Below are 25,450 nucleotides of genomic sequence, written 5' to 3'. Positions count from 1 at the left end.
TGAACATTTTATAGACAAATTTTTCGTTTTTAACTTTTGTGAAAATATCAAATTTGTATGGTTACACTATATGCACGGATCTGTAATGCAGCTTGACAATGAATTGCAAAGCCAAATAGGTCGAGTAGACAATTGCGCACCTTTTATAAGCGATGCTTGAATTACAGAATAACTGAAAAAAAGACCTTTGGACACCTTACTTGTATCACTAAATATAATAATACATTAACTGATGACGATACAAGTTCGTGAAAACGTCTTAATCAAGATCATGTCGACATACTCGTATTTTTTTGTTTTGCAATTCATATCAAATTAGTTGAAAAAAAATCAACAGGACTTGTCATTTATAAATGACCGACGACCCAGACTCAAAACTTTGCGTCCATTGTTGATTAATTTTACCTTGTTCAGCTGATAATTTCTGAGGTTCTGGTTTTTCCATATTTTTGTGGTCTGTCGTCGCTTTTTCTGCACAAGAACATTTCAGTTTATAGACCAGTGGTTCTCAGAGGGTACAACTTGGCTCCCTTAGGGGGAATTTTTAAATTTGAGGAAGAAATTTGTTCCAGGGAGGAATTGGAGAGGAAAAATTGATAAAAAAAGTAGTTCTTTAATCGGTTATATGCAATAAAAAGCTTTTTTAACTGTAATGATCGGTATTTATAAAGGGTCTATTAGGTCCATAGTCTAAATCTATTGTTTCTTCAAAGTTACACATTAGTTTATTGTTTCCTCGCAGTTAGCCATTTAGGAAATTTACACCAATACAAGCATTTTTTACATAGGTATAAAAATAATACACATACGTCGCACGTTTAAACAAACTCCACTTTCATACGATTAGAGCATCCAAATTTTGTTACAAGTCTTGGCTTTTGGCGCAGATGTGTCTATTGCAGTTTTACAAATTTATTTTTAATTTTTCAATTTTCCTGTAGGTTTGGTTTTTTGTCAGCCTGGTACATCGAAATAATAAATAAAAAAGGTGGGAAACTTGTTGATTTTTGCTGAGAAGGAATTGACAGTTATTGGGCTTATAAGAGAGAAATATGAAAAAAACTTTGAGAACAACTGGGTTAGACAGTTTCAATACAAAACGATTTAACATGTTTTTTTGAAGTAAATACAGTGTTGCGAATTTAGATAACAGAGAAAAAAACAACTTCATTTTAAAGGTATTCACTTCTGTAACTTTAAATATCTGTTATGAACAGACATTATGGAACTTACTTTGAGTATTATTACATGGCTCTTCGTGTAATGTGCATAATCTGGGTTCGTTTTTTACTTGATTTTTGGAATTATGCAGACCCGTCGGTTTAAATGCTGGCTCTTGCAATGGACCTCTCACCAAAGTGCTAAACATAACATGTTAGGAAAACATTAAAACTAATATAGACTGTTGCTGCAAGGCAGATTAATGTTCATCAAAAACAGCTCCTCTGGTAATTGTCATTCTTAACCAACGTTCGAAATGACATTCATCCTGAAGAAGGCGATTTGAATAGTTTGCCGAAACGTTGGTTAAGAATTATAATTACCAGAGGACCGGTTTTCGATTATTTATTATTATGCCTATTAACAATTTTTATTTTTTCTTATGTGGTTTTCCCTAAATTGTACTACGAGCGTTCGGTGTCATTCACCCTGAAGAAGGCGACTTGCATGTGTTGCCGAAACGTTGATTAAGAATTACGATTACCAGAGGATCTGTTTTCGTTTAATATAAAAACAAAACTGGTTACAAAAATTATAAGGAATACAGCGGAAACGAAAGAAACAACAAAAAATATTAAACTATTTTATGTTTGATAAGTTTCTGCGGAAAAAAGTTACTAAGGTTTGGCAATAAAAGTCCGTATCTTTACAGTTTTCAAATCGAATGTTGTTGCTGTCAAATGTCACATCATGTTGCCTTTTATAAGCGGCGCTGCTTGCCTTTATCACATTTTAGAAAGCCATAGTTTTCTTCTGACAACCTGATGGTTTGTTTTTACTTAATCTATACTGCTTTCATATTTATATTAATTTTGTTATTACTTTGCTATATGTATAATGTATTTTAATTTACTTAAAAGAACCGACGATCCCAATGTAGGAGAAATATATCTTCCTTTAAAAAATGTCTGATCCTGGTATCACTCGTTTTTTTTAACTTTGAATTTTATTGTTTAAAGTTGAGCAACGTATCTTTCGTCTGCTAAAAGAAAAAAAATGACAAAGATTTTTTCTTACCGGGAAACGTTATTCACGATCGAATCTCCTTGCGATGGTTTCTTAATCCGTACCTTCAGCTTTCTGTTCTTTCCGATTCTCTTCAAAACAACTTCGTCGTTTACCACTGGCGGCGCTATGGTGTCGAGGTCCTGAGATATTTTGGCGGTAAGAGAACGTACCTATATTTTATAATTGTCAACATATTGAAAGCTATTTGGAAAAATTCAATGAATGTGGTACTGTAGATCCACGTCAATATAAAGTTGCTTGTACGAACTGACTGTGGCAAGCATTGGCGGTTGTTTTTAGACTCGCTCCCCTCTGAACCTGCATAGCTCAGTTGATAGAGCAACGGTCCCGGTATGGCCGGAGGCCGTGAGTTCAAACCTCACTGCAGGCTGGTTGTTTTTCTCGCCTGCCCTGCTTGCATTAATTGAGCGACAGATCCGGTGAGTCTGCAATGGCTTTCGGTGTACTATTGGTAGGAATTATATATTGGATCTTTTTAAAACGTTTAATGTTCTTACAAATCATCCCGTTTTTTCCTTAAAAAACGACCCTGTAACTCTCCTGTTTGGAACTGGTGTTGACAATGATTTGTTGAATTGCTTGCTGTTATGTGCACGCTTCGTTATATACCGTTGTTAGTATGCAAAGACATTACCGACGCTTTCTATGTTGTTATTTATGATCAAGTCGATAAAACACTGTATATCTGTGCTTTAAATTCATAAAGTTAAGTGAGCTGGCCTTTAGCCCAACCTGTCGCTTCTTGATAGGTGCTATTTTTAGTTCTCGCCTTTTTTTGTTCTATTTTGTTGTTTGGTGTAATAAAAACGGAAGAAAGCAAAGCTAAAGAACAACCATTAAAAACAAGTCCTAATGAGCATTCCTAATAAGTAATGTCAAGCACATTTGTCGAACTTGAATAGAAAAATCATAAAGTCTCATTCGCATTTTTTATCAAAAAAAAAAAGTTTTATTCACATTCTAATATCCGCGCGAAGCAAAAAAAATTTAAGCGCCCGATTGGAGAATAACAAAATCGAATATAGGACAAAATCGCAAAATTAAAACTTTTAATAGCGAATAATTCTTTATAATAGCCAAAATAAAACTTTTAATGGTAAAACAAAACTTTTAATCAGCAAAATTACAACTTTTGATTTCAAACAAAACTTATAATTGCAAAAATAAAACTATTATAATAATTAAAAGAACTTACCGGCAATTTATCCAGGTCGGCACGGTATTTTCGCATCTCGCTTTCCAAATTGCGAAGAGCTCTCTTTTCCTTTAACTTTAAAGCGGAAAGTGCCGACTCTAAGAACTTGAGTTCCACAGCGTTCCTTCGAACCGCTACACTGGCCGCCACGCTGTTTAGGAGGGAGGTACTGCCCCCCGCGGCCCCCGTGGAACCGGTGGAACCATATTCGGCCCGGAACCTGGCCAGATAGGTGGGTTCCTTGCTCCGTCCCACGCAAGAGTGGGGGTGGACGCTGATGGAGTGAGGAATGTTGTTCCTCCCGATTGTGGAAGAGCAATTAAGCCACATCATTTACATTAAAGTAAGCTGGTTCACCTTTACAAGTAAAGTTAAGAATAAAGTTACAATTAGACCAATAGGCCAATATTTTATGGAAGCTTTTCAAACCTTTTACTAAGCGGCACAAAAAGAGCGAAGCTCAGGGTGGTAGAGCCACGTCGTACAGGTAAAGGAGTTGAAGAAAAATTGCGGTTGTTTCGGGCTGGGAAAGTATCTTAATTAATCTAAAAATGCTTCAGACTTTTTTTTTATTTGAACATATTAATGATGTTGTTTGGTACGCCGTGCATTCCTTATCAACAGTCCACCACTTCGCTGTGACCAACATTGCAGACCCCAATGTTTTGGGACGCATTTAAGGAAATAGATTACAAAACAACTTACGAAAGCTACGTGCGATAACTTTTCACCAGCAGTTGTGGGCGTGTGGGGGTAAAATTATTGGGTTAAGGGGATAAATTGACTGTGAAACACAAAAAAAGCAAATTACATGTTTCGGGGTTCAGAAGCACCCGTAGCACTCGCATATACAACCCTGTCTTATAATGGGGTGATGGTTATATATAACTCACACATATGTGCAAAGTAATACAAGGTGCACTTTGTATATTAATCACAAATGTGCTAAGATGTATTTCAAAGTACTGCAAGTGCAAATGCACTTCACGAAATAATGGATATAATTATACGAAATGTTATTTCTATTTTGGGAAATTACAAAAACTTCAGTGTTTACCCGACTCCGTAGCATCTGAGATAGGATTGCTCAAAAAATAAAATAAACTTCAACTTTCCCTGGGTTGCATTTGTAACTTTTGGACTAAATATTAGGGCCAAGTAACTTGTAACTCATTACACACGAAATCAAAACACGAAAGAAAAAACGAAAATTGAAAAAATGCGCCTTATAGTGAAGTTTACACCAACCCCTACTGGCGATGTTACAGCCTAAAAGTACACCCGAAAAATATAAATACTTGTTGTACTTACAGAAATCTGCCTTTCATTATGCCAAAACAGGTAACAATTTTGCCCTATGTCAAACCTTTACCTCAATAAGCAAAGTTAGTCATAAAGTCAAAATTAAACCGTTAGGCCAATACTATACGACAGCGCTTCAACCTTATATCGTAGCGACCCAAATACTAAACGTAAACATAACGGCGAAGATTTCGCGGCAAAATTTTATTTAGTGAACTTTCTGCAAGCGAACAAAACATGAGAGTTTAGTTTAAAATAAATAAGTGGGAATCTAATGAATATGAGTAATGTTTTCGCATTGCTTCCTTAATTTCATCTAGTATTGGCGAAATCGTGAACAAGTCAACTAAATAAACTATACTGCAGTCGACGACCTAACAAAATTAAACGGCGACCCCAAATTGGTGGCGACCTATAGGTTGGTAAAACACTTTTCAGTGGCGTAGCCAGCCAAAAATTTATTTGGGGGGGGCAAAAAGTTGGAATTTTTTGTTTAGCTTTTACCATTGTATTAACTGCCGTAACGAACACAAATAACAATGCTAGCAAACCGTTTCGAGCAGCAACTGACTGAGTGTTAACGCAATACTCAAAAAACAGTCAATAAGCAAAAACTGTCTGAAAGTAGTAAAACTACATTAATGTATAGTAAATGTTACATTAACTACATCGTTTGTGACGTAACAATGCATGACAATTGAAGGTGTGGCATGCCTGTGATCAAATGTTGTGGTACTGCTCATAAATGCTACAAAAAAATGATTAAGAGTAAAATATTTATAAATTTTTTTTGGGGGCCCCCCTGGCTTTTTTGGGGGGGGCCCTGGCTTTGGGGGGGGCCCCTGGCTACGCCTATGACTGTTTTGGCAGGTTTTAAATTAAACAATTGGTCCTCACGAACGCAATAGTTAGAACCAGGGCTGCGGAGTCAAACTAGTGACTGGGACCTCGAATAAGATTACGTTAAAAACCCCGAGTCCGGGTCTGGCGTGCGACCTTTATGGCTTTGTAATTCATTATCAAGCTACATTACATATCAGTGCATAGTGTTCCCTTAGAATTACCAAGTTGTCCAAGACTTGCCAACTTTTCAGAAGTATCTAACAGCCTGTATGGTTTGAACAACATGTATTCATTTGCAGCAGTACGCCGGTCACGAAATTCAACTTTTGCATTGGCTTTCATATTCCGCATTTAACTGCAAGGCCGCAGTTTAATAGCTTGTTCAGAACATTATGTTGCAGCATTGGGATAAGAGCCAGCCTATATAGAAGTATATCATAGCGTGTACGCCCAAATATCCATTTGCAACGATACACAGGTAACGAATTTTAACTTAAACTTCTGCATTGGCTTTAATATTCCGTATTTAACCACAAGTCTAAAGTTGAAAAGCTTAAAATACAAGAAAATTTCCAGAGTACCTTTCACGACAGTTACTTTTCTTCAATGAATATTTATCGGCGGTTTTTTAACGCGTGCGCTCGCAAACCGGTTGACTCGTCTCAAGTATCGATAAATTTTAAATTGCGCCCCTTTTTTCAAGTGCCCACTTCGAAATAATATTAACCACTCGCCACATCGGCCGGTGACGTCATATTTGCCAACGCCGAAACGAAAAGATCTGAGCTGAAAGTGTGAAAAATAGAAGAGGTCTAGCTCGGTGGCTTCATTTTCAGATTTATTTATTCAGTTTTGTTATTCTGTTTAAATTATAATGAAGTTTATAGAACACCATAAATCTTTATTTCCATTACTGTAGTATAATGCTGTGAAGCAACCTTTTTCTAGTCGCGGGCCAAAACCAAACCAGAAAGGTTTCTGCGGGCCGTTAAAATTTAACTGTGTATACTTTACGCATCTTATTATAACAACCGCAATAACTGTTAATCAGGGATAACACTATGGGTATGCTATTTTGTATTTGGAAATGGGTCGAAACTACATGTTACATTCGATGCAGGAACAAGATTTGAACAAAGCGTCAAAAACTTTTGCTTTTACTTATAGCTAAAAAAAAACAAAAAATGTAAGGAATAGCATCGTGCTCAGTTTGTAAAATAGGTCGAGGGCCCAGTTTGTAAAATAAGATTTGCTTGGCGGGCCGTATCTGGCCTGCGAGCCGAATAAGGTTGCCTACCCCCAAGTGTTACTGAACTCGGGTAATGTTGCGTATTGCAACATGATATAATCCTGCAATCGTGCCACAATATTACATCACGTTTAGCCTACATAATTAGGTTTAAGGAATAATACGTATAGGTAAATCATTACTGAATTGGTTAATAATTACACACTCTAATGGTCATGGAAATGTTCGTATAGAGCAGGGTTTCTCAACCGTGGCCGTGGCCCTCGCCACCCCTCCCCCCCGGTGGGGCCATGGAGGAGCTGTCATTGGGGAGGCACGAGCATACGTCTGTAGCAATGTAGTGGTATTGCAAAACCCGTGTCACTATTTTTAATTTTTTAGTTAAACTCAAACTTGTAGTGTCAAAACCTATTATAACGTATTTTTTCTCACATGTTACTACCTGCTATTCGGGAGAAGTTTTGCAACAGTCGGCGTCAAGCTTGCAAGTCTTTATCTGCTCGCCTAATTGCCAAAATTGTTACGTCACACATAACCTACATTTGTGTTTTTCTAGTTTACTCAGTTTTTCTTTGATGTATAACCAGCATTTTAATTAGTTTGAAAACCTAGAATGATAGCAAAACTAATACAAGCAAGTTTAACATTTTCTTCACAAAACGTCAAATAACGATATTACCATTTTAGCTCGTAGAGATAGATTTGATGTTGTTCCATTGATTAAATTTTGTGGTAAAATTAATTGTGTTAAGTGGTCAAAGCAAGCTTAACAGAACGAAGAATAGTTGAATTGCACATATTTTCAGAGGTTTACTATTAAAAATACGTTTTTACACAAAGCTTTAAGAAGGTTTTGTGTTATCAAATGTCGAAAGTTCGCAAATGGTGCGACAGTTACGTCTCTTTTGCTTCACAAAAGTTAAACGAGACGGCCATAATTGTGCACAGTGTCTGCACTGCTCGGTGGTGATTTCAAAGGCGTCATTACTACCCTCAAAACTTAAAAATCATCGCGATAAATAGCATCCCCGAAGAGGGAATGATGCCGCCGATGTTTTCTGCCTAAAGAATACGATTTGACCAGAAAGCGACGTTACCCGATTTCGGATTTTTGTGTATTTATTCGTAGGCTTTCGTTTAATCGAAGTGTTTTTTTATTAACGCTGTGAAATAGAATAAGTGAAAACACGTTAAACACAATTCTAGCTATTTTTTCAAATCGAGGGGGGCCACGAGGATTAAAATCCATTCGAAGGGGGGCACGAGGCATGAAAGGTTAAGAACCACTGGTATATAGAAAGTTTTTTTACGTAACATAACGGTTTACGCAGGTCTGTTGGCCTACAGGAAAAAGACAGCCTAATCTGAAAGTGACCATACGGCTAGACAAAACTAACCATAAAAAAGTGACTAAATCTCTGAAAACACTACGTCGCATTTTGCTTTATTTCATTAAATTGAATTATCTAGTTCAAAAGTGCAAATCTTATAGCGACTGGCAAGTGTAATGACAACAAAATGACCAGTTCTGCTTACCTTTAAAGAGTCATCTAAAGAAGTGGTCGGCAAACGCCGGAGGAGTTGGTTACCGGCCCGTAGTAGGGTTGTCAGATTAAAAATTTTGTTTAAACACGAACTGTACGTAACAACCTGGTAATAAGTCAAAAATAATTAAATGCATTTTTATATTTAAAACACATTTACCTTCGTTTCAATATATCCTATACTACTCCGTTGTTGATTGGTCTAACAAAAAATCACAATTAGTATCAAGCTCTCGTGAGGTTCAAAGCAACTATTGTGTTGTGGCCATATGAGTTACATAGCACGTTCACAACATCCGTAATGCATATTTTATTACAAATTCTAACTTCTAGTACTTACAATATATCAAAAAATGGGCCAAAATATCATGGGTTTTAATATTAAGTGTGCTCACCTTAAAGTGCAATAGAACTTCATGCAAACAATATTGTATAAACTATGTCGCATAATGAAATAATTTATTATTTTATATTTAGGCAGGAAAGGTTTCGAAAAAACGTATGTGTATTATCTAGCTTAGACTCTATAGTTTTAGAATCTATACAAATGACAAAAAAAAAACCTAATGGATTTTCTGACATCAACCACGTTAAAAAATGATTTTTGTTGTCAAAAAAGCAATTTTGGTAAGCCTTGTACGTCTGTCTATCCAATAATTTTCAGGTGTCGGTTTGTGGTTCGTACTTTTTCATATTGCCATTATTTTTTCGTTTTTATATTGCGATAGGCTATTAAAAGTGTCGTGTAAGTACTGGTCAAAAATGATATCATACATTATTATATGGGTTAAATTAAATTGTTTGGCTGGATACCGCCCGCGGGTTTCAGCAAGTTCAATAATTCCTAGATGGGAGAACCTCTTTGCGACTAAACAAGCATAAAGTTTGCATTAAATTTCCTTTCCTAAACAGTATTTGTTTTTTTAAGGCCGGTCCGCGACAAAATTTTAGTTTTAAACCGGTCCGCAGTGCAAAAAAGGTTGCCGACCCCTGATCTAAAAGTACACGTAAGTCAGGCCATTAATGAATAACCACACTGACATTTACTATATTTTATATTTATAGAGTGGCAAGTATACAAAGACAACAAAAATACCAGTTCGGCTTACTTTTAAAGAGTCTCTTTAATGAGCAAAACGAGTAAAGACTAGTCTAGCAGTCTAACAAAGAGCTTACTATGTTTTTTTCTAATTTCGTAAACGATTTATGTGTATTTTTATTCGATTCTGACAAATTTTGGACTTTTCTTGACGAGTCAAAAAATAATCTCCCTACTCATAACCACTGACATTTATTGTCTTGTATCTTTGATGAGCAAAACAAGTAAAGACTAGCCTAGCACGCGGTAACATAGCTTAAGCGTTATTGCTGGATTAATAATGACTTAAAGCACATATAATTGTATAGCAGTAACCAATGTTTATTCTCAACAGCTTGAACGATACACAAAGCAACAGTAAAAATAACTCGACGTAAAAAATTATCTTTGAACGGATTTAATACAGCCTTAAAATCTGGCACAAAACTCCACACATGAATGGTAAAGTTGGCAAAAAAAGCTACAGGGTTGGTTAGGTTAAAATACGTCTAAGCGACAAATTAATACGCTTTGAATTTTAAACCGTTGATAAAAACTACTAGCTTTATTAGCTCACCCTAAAATATTGCTACAAAACGACATAAAACGTATATATAGATAAAATTTTTTGCTTCAGTATAAAACAAATATAAATCAATGTAGTTTTAATAAAATATAGGATTGTCATGAAAGTTGATTTGATTTAGGGAAGGGGGGATTGGGACTAAAAATATACTAGTTTTGAGAAACATTTGATGGGGAAAAGTAACTGTAATCTTATATATAAACCGTCTTTAAACAATAGATTCTAAAACCTATAAAGATTTACCAATTAACAAACAAGAAAATAGAATCATATAATGCAGTGCTTTTCAACCCGTGGGATGGTACGCACTTGTGCGGATGAAAAAAAAGTAGTGCGGATGACAAACGTTGTGCGGATGAATGTGCGGATGAAAATGGTGCATTATGTTTTCTTTCATTATGTGTAATACAGTAATTAAATAAGATGGTGTGCCCACTTGTGCGTCACAGGTACAGTAATATAGTCTCGCATAGTGGTTTATTGCAGCTTTAGCTAATACACAAACCCATTCATTGTTATTTCACAAATAAAACTAAAGGTTGGAAACTTACTGCGCTTGTTTCGCGCGGATGGAAATTTTCCGAAATAAAAAAGTGCGGATGAAAATTTTTTAAAGGTTGAAAAGCACTGGCATAATGAATTTCTATATTTTAATTATATAATTACGAGTATTGCTACTAGGTATGTCCGATAATTTTAGCACAAGTATCGCAATCCGATATCAAATGACGTCATTCCTAAGGTCAAATAAGCAAAAACTTAAAATTGAAACGTACATTGATAACGTTTTCCAGGTTAATTGGCTAAAAAATGCTTGGTGTAAAAAAGTAGCTGCCTCCTGTTGAATATTTAATACTTGAAAAACTTTTAAGGTAAAATGAGTTGTGGTGGTTTGTAAATCACAGCTGAAATCATCATATCAATTTAGTATCGGCAAACGATATTAAACAAATTGGCATCGGGGTATCGGTGCCGATCCGATATTATCGGGCATCAATATTTGCTACTAGTTCAAAATTATCTATTGGCCACGGGAGTTTTTAAGTAAAATCATTTTGAAAGCGAAATGGAATTTTTATCAGAGTGGAAAACAATGTGCAAAATGAATTTTACAGCATCTACGCTTTTTGTGTAAATTTTTATAGTAGCAAAAAGTTTGAGGTTAAAAAATGTTACTAGAGCAAAAGGTACCAGCTGAAACTCCGCGTTTTTGCTGCGCAATTTTGTGCATCGCTATGACATAACAAAATCAAAACATTAAAATGAACGTGGAATTTTCACTACAAGTACTAAGCAGCTTTCTACAGAAATCAATGCAATACAAAAACAGCGCTGCCGTGAGTAAAAGCATACTTTTTCATATTGCCATTATTTTTTCGTTTTTATATTGCGATAGGCTATTAAAAGTGTCGTGTAAGTACTGGTCAAAAATGATATCATACATTATTATATGGGTTAAATTAAATTGTTTGGCTGGATACCGCCCGCGGGTTTCAGCAAGTTCAATAATTCCTAGATGGGAGAACCTCTTTGCGACTAAACAAGCATAAAGTTTGCATTAAATTTCCTTTCCTAAACAGTATTTGTTTTTTTAAGGCCGGTCCGCGACAAAATTTTAGTTTTAAACCGGTCCGCAGTGCAAAAAAGGTTGCCGACCCCTGATCTAAAAGTACACGTAAGTCAGGCCATTAATGAATAACCACACTGACATTTACTATATTTTATATTTATAGAGTGGCAAGTATACAAAGACAACAAAAATACCAGTTCGGCTTACTTTTAAAGAGTCTCTTTAATGAGCAAAACGAGTAAAGACTAGTCTAGCAGTCTAACAAAGAGCTTACTATGTTTTTTTCTAATTTCGTAAACGATTTATGTGTATTTTTATTCGATTCTGACAAATTTTGGACTTTTCTTGACGAGTCAAAAAATAATCTCCCTACTCATAACCACTGACATTTATTGTCTTGTATCTTTGATGAGCAAAACAAGTAAAGACTAGCCTAGCACGCGGTAACATAGCTTAAGCGTTATTGCTGGATTAATAATGACTTAAAGCACATATAATTGTATAGCAGTAACCAATGTTTATTCTCAACAGCTTGAACGATACACAAAGCAACAGTAAAAATAACTCGACGTAAAAAATTATCTTTGAACGGATTTAATACAGCCTTAAAATCTGGCACAAAACTCCACACATGAATGGTAAAGTTGGCAAAAAAAGCTACAGGGTTGGTTAGGTTAAAATACGTCTAAGCGACAAATTAATACGCTTTGAATTTTAAACCGTTGATAAAAACTACTAGCTTTATTAGCTCACCCTAAAATATTGCTACAAAACGACATAAAACGTATATATAGATAAAATGTTTTGCTTCAGTATAAAACAAATATAAATCAATGTAGTTTTAATAAAATATAGGATTGTCATGAAAGTTGATTTGATTTAGGGAAGGGGGGATTGGGACTAAAAATATACTAGTTTTGAGAAACATTTGATGGGGAAAAGTAACTGTAATCTTATATATAAACCGTCTTTAAACAATAGATTCTAAAACCTATAAAGATTTACCAATTAACAAACAAGAAAATAGAATCATATAATGCAGTGCTTTTCAACCCGTGGGATGGTACGCACTTGTGCGGATGAAAAAAAAGTAGTGCGGATGACAAACGTTGTGCGGATGAATGTGCGGATGAAAATGGTGCATTATGTTTTCTTTCATTATGTGTAATACAGTAATTAAATAAGATGGTGTGCCCACTTGTGCGTCACAGGTACAGTAATATAGTCTCGCATAGTGGTTTATTGCAGCTTTAGCTAATACACAAACCCATTCATTGTTATTTCACAAATAAAACTAAAGGTTGGAAACTTACTGCGCTTGTTTCGCGCGGATGGAAATTTTCCGAAATAAAAAAGTGCGGATGAAAATTTTTTAAAGGTTGAAAAGCACTGGCATAATGAATTTCTATATTTTAATTATATAATTACGAGTATTGCTACTAGGTATGTCCGATAATTTTAGCACAAGTATCGCAATCCGATATCAAATGACGTCATTCCTAAGGTCAAATAAGCAAAAACTTAAAATTGAAACGTACATTGATAACGTTTTCCAGGTTAATTGGCTAAAAAATGCTTGGTGTAAAAAAGTAGCTGCCTCCTGTTGAATATTTAATACTTGAAAAACTTTTAAGGTAAAATGAGTTGTGGTGGTTTGTAAATCACAGCTGAAATCATCATATCAATTTAGTATCGGCAAACGATATTAAACAAATTGGCATCGGGGTATCGGTGCCGATCCGATATTATCGGGCATCAATATTTGCTACTAGTTCAAAATTATCTATTGGCCACGGGAGTTTTTAAGTAAAATCATTTTGAAAGCGAAATGGAATTTTTATCAGAGTGGAAAACAATGTGCAAAATGAATTTTACAGCATCTACGCTTTTTGTGTAAATTTTTATAGTAGCAAAAAGTTTGAGGTTAAAAAATGTTACTAGAGCAAAAGGTACCAGCTGAAACTCCGCGTTTTTGCTGCGCAATTTTGTGCATCGCTATGACATAACAAAATCAAAACATTAAAATGAACGTGGAATTTTCACTACAAGTACTAAGCAGCTTTCTACAGAAATCAATGCAATACAAAAACAGCGCTGCCGTGAGTAAAAGCATACGATTGTAAAAGTTTGTCATAAAAGCGTTTTTTTCCATGAAGACTTCGATGAAAGGGACTGCCTGGCAAGTATTTTGAAAAAGCATTCAAAATCTTAATTTTGCGCGTGGAAATTAGTTTTATGGTTGATAAAAATATGAAAGCGTTAAAACATGTATGAAAATGCATAAAGCTCTTTGAAAGATTGATGACAAATGTTTACACCTGTTTCATAAGTAGAAATAAGCGACAAAAACAGCACGAAAAAATTTGTTTAGAAAAAGGCCGTTCGCACAGAAATTTTAAGTGGTTATGGGTTTCCAGAAAAATATTCCACAATATTGACAAAGGTATTTTAGATATTCGAGAAAGTTCATTGAGATTGACTTCGCTAACATTTCAACTATTTTAATAATGGCGTTTTTGCCATACGTTACATTTCGTGTTGCTCTTAATTGTTACCCAAAAATAGAATTCCGTAAAAATGAGGTAAGAATTTACAAATGTACTTTTTAATATTTCGAAATTGAAAAACAGTCATACCTATGGAGCAAATATTGGTTGGAGGTTGTAGTAAGACGTAGTAAAATGTCAAAGCCTGTACAAAAGTGGGAAGCATTTTGAACGTTTCGAATAAATCTTTGTTCATTTTCAACATGGTCAATGGTCATAAATGATACCTACTTCTGTATGAGCTTTGATGGTCATACCTTGCAAATTGAATATGAAAAATGAAGGATATTTAGCAGATGAGTTTGATAATAATAAGGTAAGCAGGCTACGGTTAAAAAAAATTCATTACAGTAAAGAATGGAAATATATGTCAACAAATCGGTTTTGTTCATTTTTTTTGCAATATACTAACATTTATATTCACCTCTTTTGAAATGTAAAATTGGTAGCGGATTTCCATAAAATTCTTACAGAAGGTAAAGAAATGAATATTTTGGTTTAATATATTTTTGGCAATATATTGACGCTTATATTAACCTCATTTGAAACTAATTTACTACTTTTAAGATTTCGACAAAAACTTGAAGAATTTATTCAAAAGCCTTGAAACTGGTAAAATCACATTACCAAGATATTACAGATAACGGGTTACTTTAAAACGGTGGTTTCTTTTCATCTGATCAATACCAAACTTTAAAAAAGCGTCGAGCGAAGGTAAAACTACACAATACACAAATCTACGGCGTAAAATCAATTCGTTAGCGAATGTACCGCGTATAAAGAAATAAAAACTAGCAGTGCGGCATCTACTTGGCCAAATATACAAAGAAAAGTTGGCGAAAAAAACTTCGTTGTTTCTTCTCCGCGACGCCACTAGCGGAAATTTGTTCACGTTTCAGAAGCTGAAAATAAATGCAAAAAAAGTGGTTTAATTTTTTTTAAATCACGCACTCTTTAGTTTAGTTTTTTAGGCTATCATTTTTACTTTTTTAAATAAGATGAGAAATGTTGATAATAACTAAAAAACCTTGCTCACATAATTGGCATAGTTTAATTAACCATTTTGGCTAATTTTTTTACTATTCACTACAACTACACGGTTCCAAAAAAATTCGACAATCAAAAATAATTTCATGAATAAATAAGACGTTCAAAAGATTTTTGAAGAAAATCAGTAGGTTTTTTAAAGACCTAAAATTGGATTGCACGACTTTTTTTGAATATAATTCAAAAAAAAAAAATAGTGTAAATGCTATGGCCAATATAATAACAAATAGTTAAAAATGTTATTTCATAATTTGACTTGACCTAAACATAGAAAATTAAATACTATTTAGACACTTTTAAAAAACGCCAATAAATTAAAAGACTTTGGGGTAACCCTGTGCTAAGAATCATACGTATAGTAAAGACAACCTTTTACTTGGCCAAATCAAATAGATTGCATTTAGTATATTAAAAATACTTTAGCGATATCCAAAACCTGGTTTTTATTCCGATCCCATTACCGGAAATTTTGGTCAAAAAATGCCGCGAGTCCATACAAAATGACGTCATTATTATTCTAAAATGATCAAAATAAAATGGTAATGGTTTTCAGGTTAATAGGACAAAGTTGCTATTGCTTTAAAAATATTTTTGTTTAATTTTAGTGTGATATATAATAAAAAGTAATGTTTTCCAAAACATGGTGGCTGTGATGCACCAAATATTTTTTATTTTTCGGATCGGCACCGATACCAGTCCAGTATCGGACGAGTACCGATACTACCACTCGGCATATTGCCTATATTTCTAGAATTAATCATATAGCCAGAATGTCCAAATCCAAACTATTAAAGTTGTGTATAAAAAATCTCGGTCCAACAAATCAAATATAAAATTTTCCCATTCTAAAAAAATTGAGTTCCAAATCTAAAACTATTCTAGCGCCTGAAATCGCGGTAAATCTAAAAAAAATTTAGGTCTAATAAATCAAATATAAAATTTCCCAACTCAAAAAAAAAATTGCGTTTCAAATCTAAAAAAGGTCTAGCGCCTGTTAAGCCCGTTTTTGCATTAATTACATCAAAATAACTTAACTTACAAGTAGAGGAAGACATGTGAACTCCACTGTCGGTTCTTGCAGCCGCTCTATCGCGAAATTCGAGATGTTCGTTCAGAATCGCTACATTACCACCTCCCGGTGTGTGTGTCGCGTTTTCGAGAGACCCGATCTAAAAAAAAACGAAGAGGCAAGAATTAACACGTGCTGTTGTTGGGTGTCCGATACTTTATTCCGATAGCGATAAACGATATTTGAGCAAAAGTATCGCAAATTGATCCGATACCAAATGACGTCATTGGTATGCTCGAACAAGCAAAAAAATAATTTAAACTCAAAAATTAGGGATTTCCGATACTTGACATTTTATACCGATAACGATTCCAAACGAAGTCATTATAATATTTAAATAACGAAAATAGATTAATCGGAACGTTTAAAGTAGACATTTTTATTTCGCTGGAAAACCAAAATAGTGTTCCACTACAATTTAAACATATTTTTAAAACAGTACATTGCCGTGTTTAAGTTTTTTTTACAAGGAACACAAAGAATGGAAAAACGTCGATTTTTGATAATTTACCTTGGATTGGGCGAGATCTTTAAAGACCGGTTTCTCATCGAATATCTGGACATTTCCTCCTTCTGTTAAAAACACATTCAGTCACACACAACAAATTACATCTATTTTTTGCATGTTTAGCGTTTAATAAAAATAAGGAACTTTTAAACGGGTAAAATTGAGTGTTAATGAACACATAAATAAACACCAGAAGTACACCAGAATTTTACTTTTTTGCACCATGCCAAACACAGGGTTACCACACGTTATGAAATAAATTATAAGCCATGCACAGACTTTTGAAAACCGTTTTTGGTTTGCAAAGATCTGAAGTGAAATCGGTTTATTTCGACATGTTTTGAATATGATTCGAGGCCTACTCTAAGCATTTTGGATAAACATAGGGTTTAATAAAAACTTTTGTGGAAACCCTGTAAAAATTATCAAAAAAAACGTATTGAGACCAAGTTATCATTTGTTTGTGTTTGGCATTGACATAGAGTTTAAACAAAGACTATATGCAATATGCAAATAAATTCAAATGCATCAAAAAACAAATACCTAATGGAGAAATCTCGCAATTATTATTATCAACAAGAAAATATTTCAATCTTCGTCGAAGGCGACTTGCATAAGTTGCCGAAACGTTGGTTAACAATTACAATTACCAGAGGAGCTGTTTTTTTTGTTATTATTACTATGCCTGGTAGCAACAGTTTAAGTATTGCATTTAAATCAGCATCTTCGCCCACTTACTTGGCTTGTGCCTTGCGTTGTCCAGAGAGCCGCATTTTGATCCAACTTTGGAGAAATCCTTGGCCTTGTTTGTAATTTTCACCTGCGAATGCCCAGTATTACATAAGGTACAAGCTAGTAGGGTTAGTGGAAATGGACTCCAGCAATAAGACCGAAATTAGAATAACGTAAAGGTGTGAATCAAGAACACTAAAAGATGGTATAAGTCCTTAATAAGCTCTAAATTCGGAATACGACCTAAACGACCAGAATAATGCCCCATCCCTAAAATGTAACACTTACTCAAATTCTAACCCGCACCCATTACCCACCGACCCCCAAACAGGACAGTTAGTCCTGGGCCAAAACAGCGGCACCGTTTAAATTAGGACGCCCAAACGTCGACACCAAAACGACCGGTGCCAGACCGGCGGTCCCATACCCTCTATCTACATTTTCAGGCGTTATTTTAGCCATTTAGGCATTATTCTGGTGAATTTAGCTATTATTCCAACAGGTTTAGGTCTTGTTCCGACGGTTTTAAGTCTTAATGCGTATAATAGATATCACAGCGTATTCGGCTTTATTATGTCGTTGGTCCTTTAATAGGATTTTCTTGAAGGAGTAATTTTCTTGAAGCTGTACGGCCGCTAAACTAAACCGCTTACAAATACAGCAATAATGTCCGAGGTAAACTTTTCCTGTTTTGCTGAAACGATTTGCATTCATTAGCTACAAACTACGTCTAACATGCTCTAAAATATTTTATTTTAAACTTTAAAAAAAACCTGAAGCGTAAGCTAGTAATTAAAAACGGACGACCATTTTCAATTTTAAAATTGAAAAACAAAATAAAAATTGTTGAAAAATTTTGCTAAAAAAAATCTGTTGAAAAACAAGTAAAAATTCTGTTTCCGTATTAAACATTGCCAGATCCAATGTTTTAAAATGGAAAAGTATGGAAAATAACAAAAAAGGTGGAAAATAACAAAAAAGGTGGAAAATAACAAAAAGCCACAAATGAAAACAGCATTTTATAGTGTTCAACTGAATTTGAGTGCTGAACAAAAATTCTCTGTGCAATGACAGTTAATCATGCAAAACAAGTGATAGTGTGATAGGGCGAGGCACGATTTGATAATAATCAAAATATATAAACAATATTTTTTATTTGTCAGCTCTTGCCTGATAAAAATGTTCCAAATCAAAACAATGCATTTTTTGCAAGCGAGACCAACTTTGAACGAAGTGTACACTATCTTATTATTACGTCACAATGCGCTCAGTGTGCTCTCTGTATTTACTAAGAATGAATATATTGTTTTCATTAAAATATCATTCAGAAGTAGATTAGTAATATTATAGCTGCTGAAAAGTTTACAGTTTTAAATGGGTCATATACTCTTTCTTCAAATTTACATGTCTTGCTTTATTCTTAAGGGCAATTGGGTTTAAATGGCGTTTAAACGGTCACGGGATGAAAAGGTTGAGGACCAAAAAACGAAGCCTTTAGAAAGGATACGCGTATACCCGTCCTAGTTTGCTACATAAATCAAAACAGTGCATTTCATAGTGGGTGACATTAAAATACTTTAATTGGTTCATGCTTCTAAAACGTGCATTGCTTAAAAAAACTAATAAATCGGAATAGTACTTATTAACGATTATAGGGATTGTCTTATGTTTATAAGAATTTTGGTCACTTTTTATATACTATATTATTCTGAAAATTGGCAGCGCGGTCATTTCGGCCAGGGTGACATTGAAATTACTGTTAAAAATTGTCCATGCTTCATTGCAACGCAGTTAACTAAAGCGGTAAATTTTAATGGCTTAACGTTTTATGTCAATGACCTATTTTTTTGCAAATGACCTTACTAAGTGAATTCAAAATGACTTGTTTATAACCTAGTGGTCTAATGTACTTCTGCAAAATTGGTAGGATGGTGTAAGATTTGATACTGTACGGTAACTATTACTCTATGCAAACACTTTATCATCATAAGTATGTCTTGGGTTTGGTAAAATAAAAAACGTGATAGAAAAAATGAGGTCTTTTTTGCAATTAGCATTCTAAAACTATAATCAAAATTAGTCATCTTTTTGTAAACAGCACTTTTTTTATTTGTCCAGACCAGTGTTATCATCACTTTGGCGTCTACAGGGAAAAATCAAAAAATTAACGCAGTGCATTTGGTGATTTTGTGATTTGAAATCAATGAATAGGAGCGGCCATGCTTTTAAACGTACATTGCCTCCAGTCGGTTTGTGTTCAATCAGGTCTTTACTGCCCACTTTTGACTGGGCGTTAGAGACATCAAGACTTTGGCTGACAATCTTCGTCTAAAACCAACCGTTTTAGAAATATGTCCTCTTTTTATAGTATACCCACTCAGACCCAAATGGTTAAGTACAAATATACAATTGGATATTAACCCCCTGACGACTTAAGCATTAATTTAACCTTAATTTTACTTAGATTTAAAGTTGGCAAAATACAGCATCACTGAGGTACACTATGTGTAAGGATCTGTATTGTAGCTTGATAATAAATTGCAAAGCCAAAAAGGTCGAGTAGAGACGTCATCTTGTTAGACGTTTCGATACGAACTTGTATCATTATAATGGGTTAACTCAAACGCTAACTCGCACCCCAACCCAAATAACTAGCTATATAAACCCCGTACGAAAATGTGGTAGAATTCTAGACCAGCGCTGATTAATTTTTAAAGAACGAAATTGGTTTATAACTTACATTTCCGCCGCCAGGAGTATGCCCCAGGTTGTCAGTGCTGCCAACTTTGGAAGACACAGCAGTTACGTCAAGTTTTTCATTGAAGATTTTCACCTGAAAAGCAAAAAATAACAAACCGGTCAACTGACGAATAAGAGAAAAAATCAAATTTGCAAAAGATCTTAAAAATATTTTTTAATTTTGCCCCCAAAAAATCCTAAATTTTTTTTTTCTTTTAATTATCCAATCACTTAGTCTGTTCACTCCACAACACTGCATTTAATACAAAAAGGCGTAATTTTATTAACAATAACGAATATTACGGTTAAACACAAACGCTTTTTAGGTTAAATATTCTATAAATTGACCTATTTAATCTAACAACCTCTGTGGTGAATTCTGGATACAAGGTTTAGTCTTTGGGTTCATTAAGCATGAGTAAATTCAAGCAAAATAGTTTTTTTATGAAGCTATAGTTGGTATGCAGCGATTAATTAAGTAAAAGTCAGGTAAAATGCCAAATTACCGAGTATAAAAACTTTGACCTAAAAAAGTTGTACTATTTTGAAAATATAAATGACATAATAAAAAACACGGCTCTTCTTGCAATAATATTTCTTCTTCAACGTTACGTATATTTCTTCTCTAAGAGTTGGAATCCTGGAACATCCACAAGAAGGGCAACACATAGTCAAGTTCGTGTTGTAGTGTCTTAAGATGACTTGTCTTAAGTGCACTTAGGTCACTGTTTTAAAATAACTTGACTTGACTTGACTTAAGTCGATTTGGTAAAATAACTTGACTTGACTTGACTTGACTTAAGTCGATTTGGTAAAATGAATTGCCTTGACTTATGTCTTTTAGCCAAATGACTCAATTGGACTTAAGTATTTTGAGTAAAACGCTTTATCCAGCCTAAGTAAATAATGGCGTACTAACTGAAAATAAAACACCAACAGGTTAATTACTTTTCCGCCTAAAAAGTTGCAGTGTTTTGAAAATATAAATAACCTAATAAGAAAACACAGCTCCTTCAATAAAAATACACAGCACCCATAGGCTTGAGAATTACAGGCGTAATTTATCCGCTCTATACATAATTAATGCCGTACACTTACTTTACCACCGGTTGGAGTGTGCTTCAGGTTATCCTTACTTCCCACTTTTGACTGAACTTGGTTGACGTTGAGCTTTTTGTTGAAGATTTTCACCTGAATATAAGACACGGCGATTAATAGAACTTGAAAAAAATAACACGACATAAAATTGCACTTGCAACATTGCCAACAGAATCGTTGCCTTGTACTTAAAACCAGGGCTGCAGAGTCGGACTCGCTACTCGACAGAGTCGGTTAATTTGCTGGAGTCGGACTCGGGACTCGAGTAAGATTACGTAAAACTAACCGAGTCCCAAGTCCGACTTGCGCCGTACAAATTTTTGTAACTTATATGTACAATTTTCTGGTAAAGCCGCAAACTGTAAATCGTAAAGAGGAAATAGTTTCAAACCATGTTTTGTGGGTGAATGACTTATATGACTCCCCTAAGAGTGGATTGCTGAATATCCACGTTATTTTAGTTTCGTAAGCGGGAGAAATACATGCTGTAAAGTCGGAGCCCGACTCGGGACTCGACTAAATCTCACATTGAGCTAAAGACTCGGGTTATTTTTAGTCAACTTCGCATCCCTGGTTATAACCACATCAAAGGTTCATACATACACATACAAGCATATAGTCAGTTATCGTGGAAGCCATAGGTACCCTAATAACATTTTTATATGTTTTTCTTAATTTATTTATCATGGTGAGTGTTATTTAACAGGAAAAAGCAGTATTGTAAACCAGTCATTTTAAAATGACTTAAGACCCAGTCAATTCATTTGAAAAATAACTTAAGTCCTAGACAAGTCTTTGCAAAAATGATTTGATACTAATGACGTAATACCTAATCTTGAAACGTCCATTTTTTTTGCAAATTGAAGTCAAGACTTTTCGAAAGTTCAGACCAACTCAAAATGCAAACTGTTTTTTAGCCTTTTTTTACTTGTAAATGCCAAACAAATCAGCGCGTTATTATTGATTAATATTCCGGATCCTATTTAAAGCAGTGAAATCTGTGCATTGTTTATGGCTGTAAGGGTTGCATAAATGTGAAAACACAATACTTAAAAGGAATACTTTAGTGAGTGATCACATACAAAGCAAAACTGGTTAAGGAAGATGTCAAAGTGTTAAACGGTATTAAATTGGATTACTACACTATTTAAATGGAATATTAACAGCCAAAAAGAGGAAAAAATTAGTAGTACAATGATTCAACACATGTGCCAATCTTTAAGTGGATAAATATATTAAAATAGTTGCCACCACACAAATAACAGTTCGGCATTCCAAAAGGTAACAAGGAGGGCGATAACTTTTGACCCAAAAAGTTAGAAATTTTAACTAAAAATAATTTATTTAAAAATTTTTGACCTGTAAGCCTAAGGAATAAATTAGATTTTAGCTGGAAACAATTTTGACAAATTTTAACGGTTATGACAAGTCAAAAAGTAATCTTCATAGTTATAAGGTTGGAGGTCCATACAAAAAGATTGATTTTAAGCTTTTATGAATGATTCTTTAAATACTCACGTTATTCGGCAGATTTCAACAGGTGGAAAAAATCAAAATAATAAAATAAATCAGCTCGTTTAAGTTAAAAAAAAATAAAGGGGGGTATACTCCAAGACATAACCTGGTTTTAATTACATTATAACATTTGAATCGCAATATTTGTTTTAAAATAGTTCCCCCCCCCCCCCCCACTCTGTAAACTAAATTCATTTTCACTTCAGACAACGTTTACAGATCAATTCTTCAAAAAAATCATCTCAAGATCACCATTAGTTGGGTAAAAAGACAAGTTACAACAATCACATTCCGGTGTTATATCGAGAGTTAGTCACGTATAGAAAGGGTCAATCCCAAGGTCACATATTTAACCTTGCCGCCGCTGGGTGTATGACGTAGGTTAGCGCGGCTGGAAACTTTTGACGTCACGGAGCTGAAATCCGTTCGGGCGTGGAAAATCTTAACCTGGAATACTAGTCGATATGAAAAAAACTCCATTGGGAAATTATATTGTCCTCCAATAATACTTAGCTATTTTTTTTTATTTAATTTCGCTTGAAAAATAACGTATGGCGGTCATAGTTAGACGTAGAATAAATATCAAAGCCCATACAGAAGTAGGTAGGGTTTTTTTATGTTGAAAATGAATAAAGAGACATTCGTTCTGACTAATTTCCTTTAATTTTGCCGACCTAAAACTTGTGCTATATTTTTAAACTGATAAAAATAGGGGATCAGAAAAAACAAATAAAAGTATTTTATGTTTACGAAAAATTTAGGTGGTCCCGCAACATAATTCTATGAAGTCCTAAAAATTCTATCGAGAAAAAAAATTGAACAGTATGAGATTGTATGGCCTGTGTTTTAAGAATATTTACTACTGAAATTTGTTGTCAGCAATATTGATAAAATAGTATATATATTATAAAACGAACAGATGAAAAATTGTCATTTCCTCTAAAAGTATTATCCTTAAAAAAAGATGGGTAGTTCGTTTTGCGGACCAGTGAAAAATAACAACTTGAAAGAAAATGCCAATAAACGGAAAAATATATTAAACCTTTTTAAAAATAAAACTGGGCAAGAACGTTCCAAGAAAATACATTAAGCAAATGGCGAACCACTTTGCTATTTAAATCGAATGGCGAATCGCCAAAAAGAAGCATATAATAAATTCCGGAGCATAACTATTGGGGTTTGCAGTAAAAAGACATATCAAAGCCCATACAGAAGTAGGTATCCTTTTTAAATGTTTCGAATATATCTTCATTTTATTGAAAATATTGTTTAAACTGAATAAAGATTTATTCGAAAAGTTAAAAATGAAAATTACTTCTGTATTGGCTTGATATTCTCACTATGTAAAAGAACGGCTTTTAGAAAAAAAGATTCGTCAAAAACAAAAATGCTTGGTATAAATTTTCGTTCAACTTACGTTGCCTCCTTGCGGCGTATGCGATAGGTTGGCTGTAGAACCACATTTTGAACCAACGTTGCTGTAATCAAGCTTCTTAGCTTCAATCCGTACCTTTGCACACAAGATATATCATTACTCAAAAAGTCAGTGTTGTAATGACTCAAGTCACTAACTTGACTTAAGTGCACTTAAGTCACTGTTTTAAAATGACTTGACTTAAGTCTTTTGACCAGAATGACTTGAGTTGACTTAAGTCTTCTGGACAAATGACTTGACTTGGACTTGAGTCATTCTGTCAAACATCTTGGGATTAAATTAACTGTTTTTTATTAAAAATCTGCACTTAAAATTCAAATTTAAAGGCTATTTAGGGACTTAAAAAAAACATAGAATTTTTCAATAAATCAATTTACACACGTTCAAAGAGTTTTAAATATTCAAAGACTTACTTACTTACTGATTAACAAAAATAGTGTTTCAATTATACTTATGTTTTCAATTATTACCAATTAAAATAATCTAATATTTTAAAAAAGCGAGATATTAACTAAATTAAATCAATACCAAGTTACGTTAAAAAAAACAAAGCGTCACAAAAATGACTGCTAACGGATTACCAAAAATAATGTTTCAATTATACAGAGTTAACATCTAACTAAAAATTAAAAAAAATCTAATATTCATAAAAAAGCAAGACAATAACTAATTTCAATCAATACCGAGTTACGTTAAAAAAGCTGTACGAAGTTATACAAATGACTGGTTACTGACGAAAATAATGTTTTTATTAATAAAAGTAAACATCTTTATTCCTTACTTTTCCACCGCCTGGTGTATGTGATAGATTAGCTGTAGAACCACATTTTGAACCAACGTTGCTGTAATCAAGCTTCTTAGCTTCAATCCGTACCTTTGCACACAAGATATATCATTACTCAAAAAGTCAGTGTTGTAATGACTCAAGTCACTGACTTGACTTAAGTCTTAAGTCACTGTTTTAAAATGACTTGACTTGACTTAAGTCTTTTGACCAGAATGACTTGAGTTGACTTAAGTCTTCTGGACAAATGACTTGACTTGGACTTGAGTCATTTTGTCAAACATCTTGGGATTAAATTAAGTGTTTTTTATTAAAATGTATCCCAAGTTTTGCACACTAAACAATTTATTGCTGCATATT

General features: G+C 34.1%; 1 protein-coding gene and 1 non-coding gene across 2 annotated transcripts in view; one reads left to right on the top strand and one right to left on the bottom strand.

Annotated features, from left to right (window-relative positions):
- Window positions 1–2,545: 2,545 nt before the first annotated feature.
- Trnat-ggu (transfer RNA threonine (anticodon GGU)) lies at window positions 2,546–2,620 on the top strand. Its single transcript has one exon. It is a non-coding gene; the product is annotated as a tRNA-Thr (tRNA).
- Window positions 2,621–14,770: 12,150 nt separating this feature from the next.
- LOC146141515 (uncharacterized) overlaps window positions 14,771–25,450 on the bottom strand; it is a 44,308-nt gene continuing 33,628 nt past the window's right edge. The window contains exons 16-22 of the mRNA XM_083390157.1: window positions 24,289–24,381; window positions 21,357–21,449; window positions 20,260–20,352; window positions 17,526–17,607; window positions 16,791–16,852; window positions 16,250–16,379; window positions 14,771–15,065 (exon numbers count right to left, since the gene is read on the bottom strand). Of these exons, the coding sequence (XP_083246283.1) occupies window positions 15,052–15,065; window positions 16,250–16,379; window positions 16,791–16,852; window positions 17,526–17,607; window positions 20,260–20,352; window positions 21,357–21,449; window positions 24,289–24,381 (567 nt within the window). The 3' untranslated portion in view covers window positions 14,771–15,051. The remainder of the gene's footprint in view (window positions 15,066–16,249; window positions 16,380–16,790; window positions 16,853–17,525; window positions 17,608–20,259; window positions 20,353–21,356; window positions 21,450–24,288; window positions 24,382–25,450) is intronic.

Source organism: Ascidiella aspersa, chromosome 5, assembly GCF_963924565.1.
Source record: "Ascidiella aspersa chromosome 5, kaAscAspe10.2, whole genome shotgun sequence".
Lineage (NCBI taxonomy): Eukaryota > Metazoa > Chordata > Ascidiacea > Phlebobranchia > Ascidiidae > Ascidiella > Ascidiella aspersa.
Note: the sequence above shows the minus strand (reverse complement) of the source record. Positions and strands in the feature narration are given on the sequence as shown.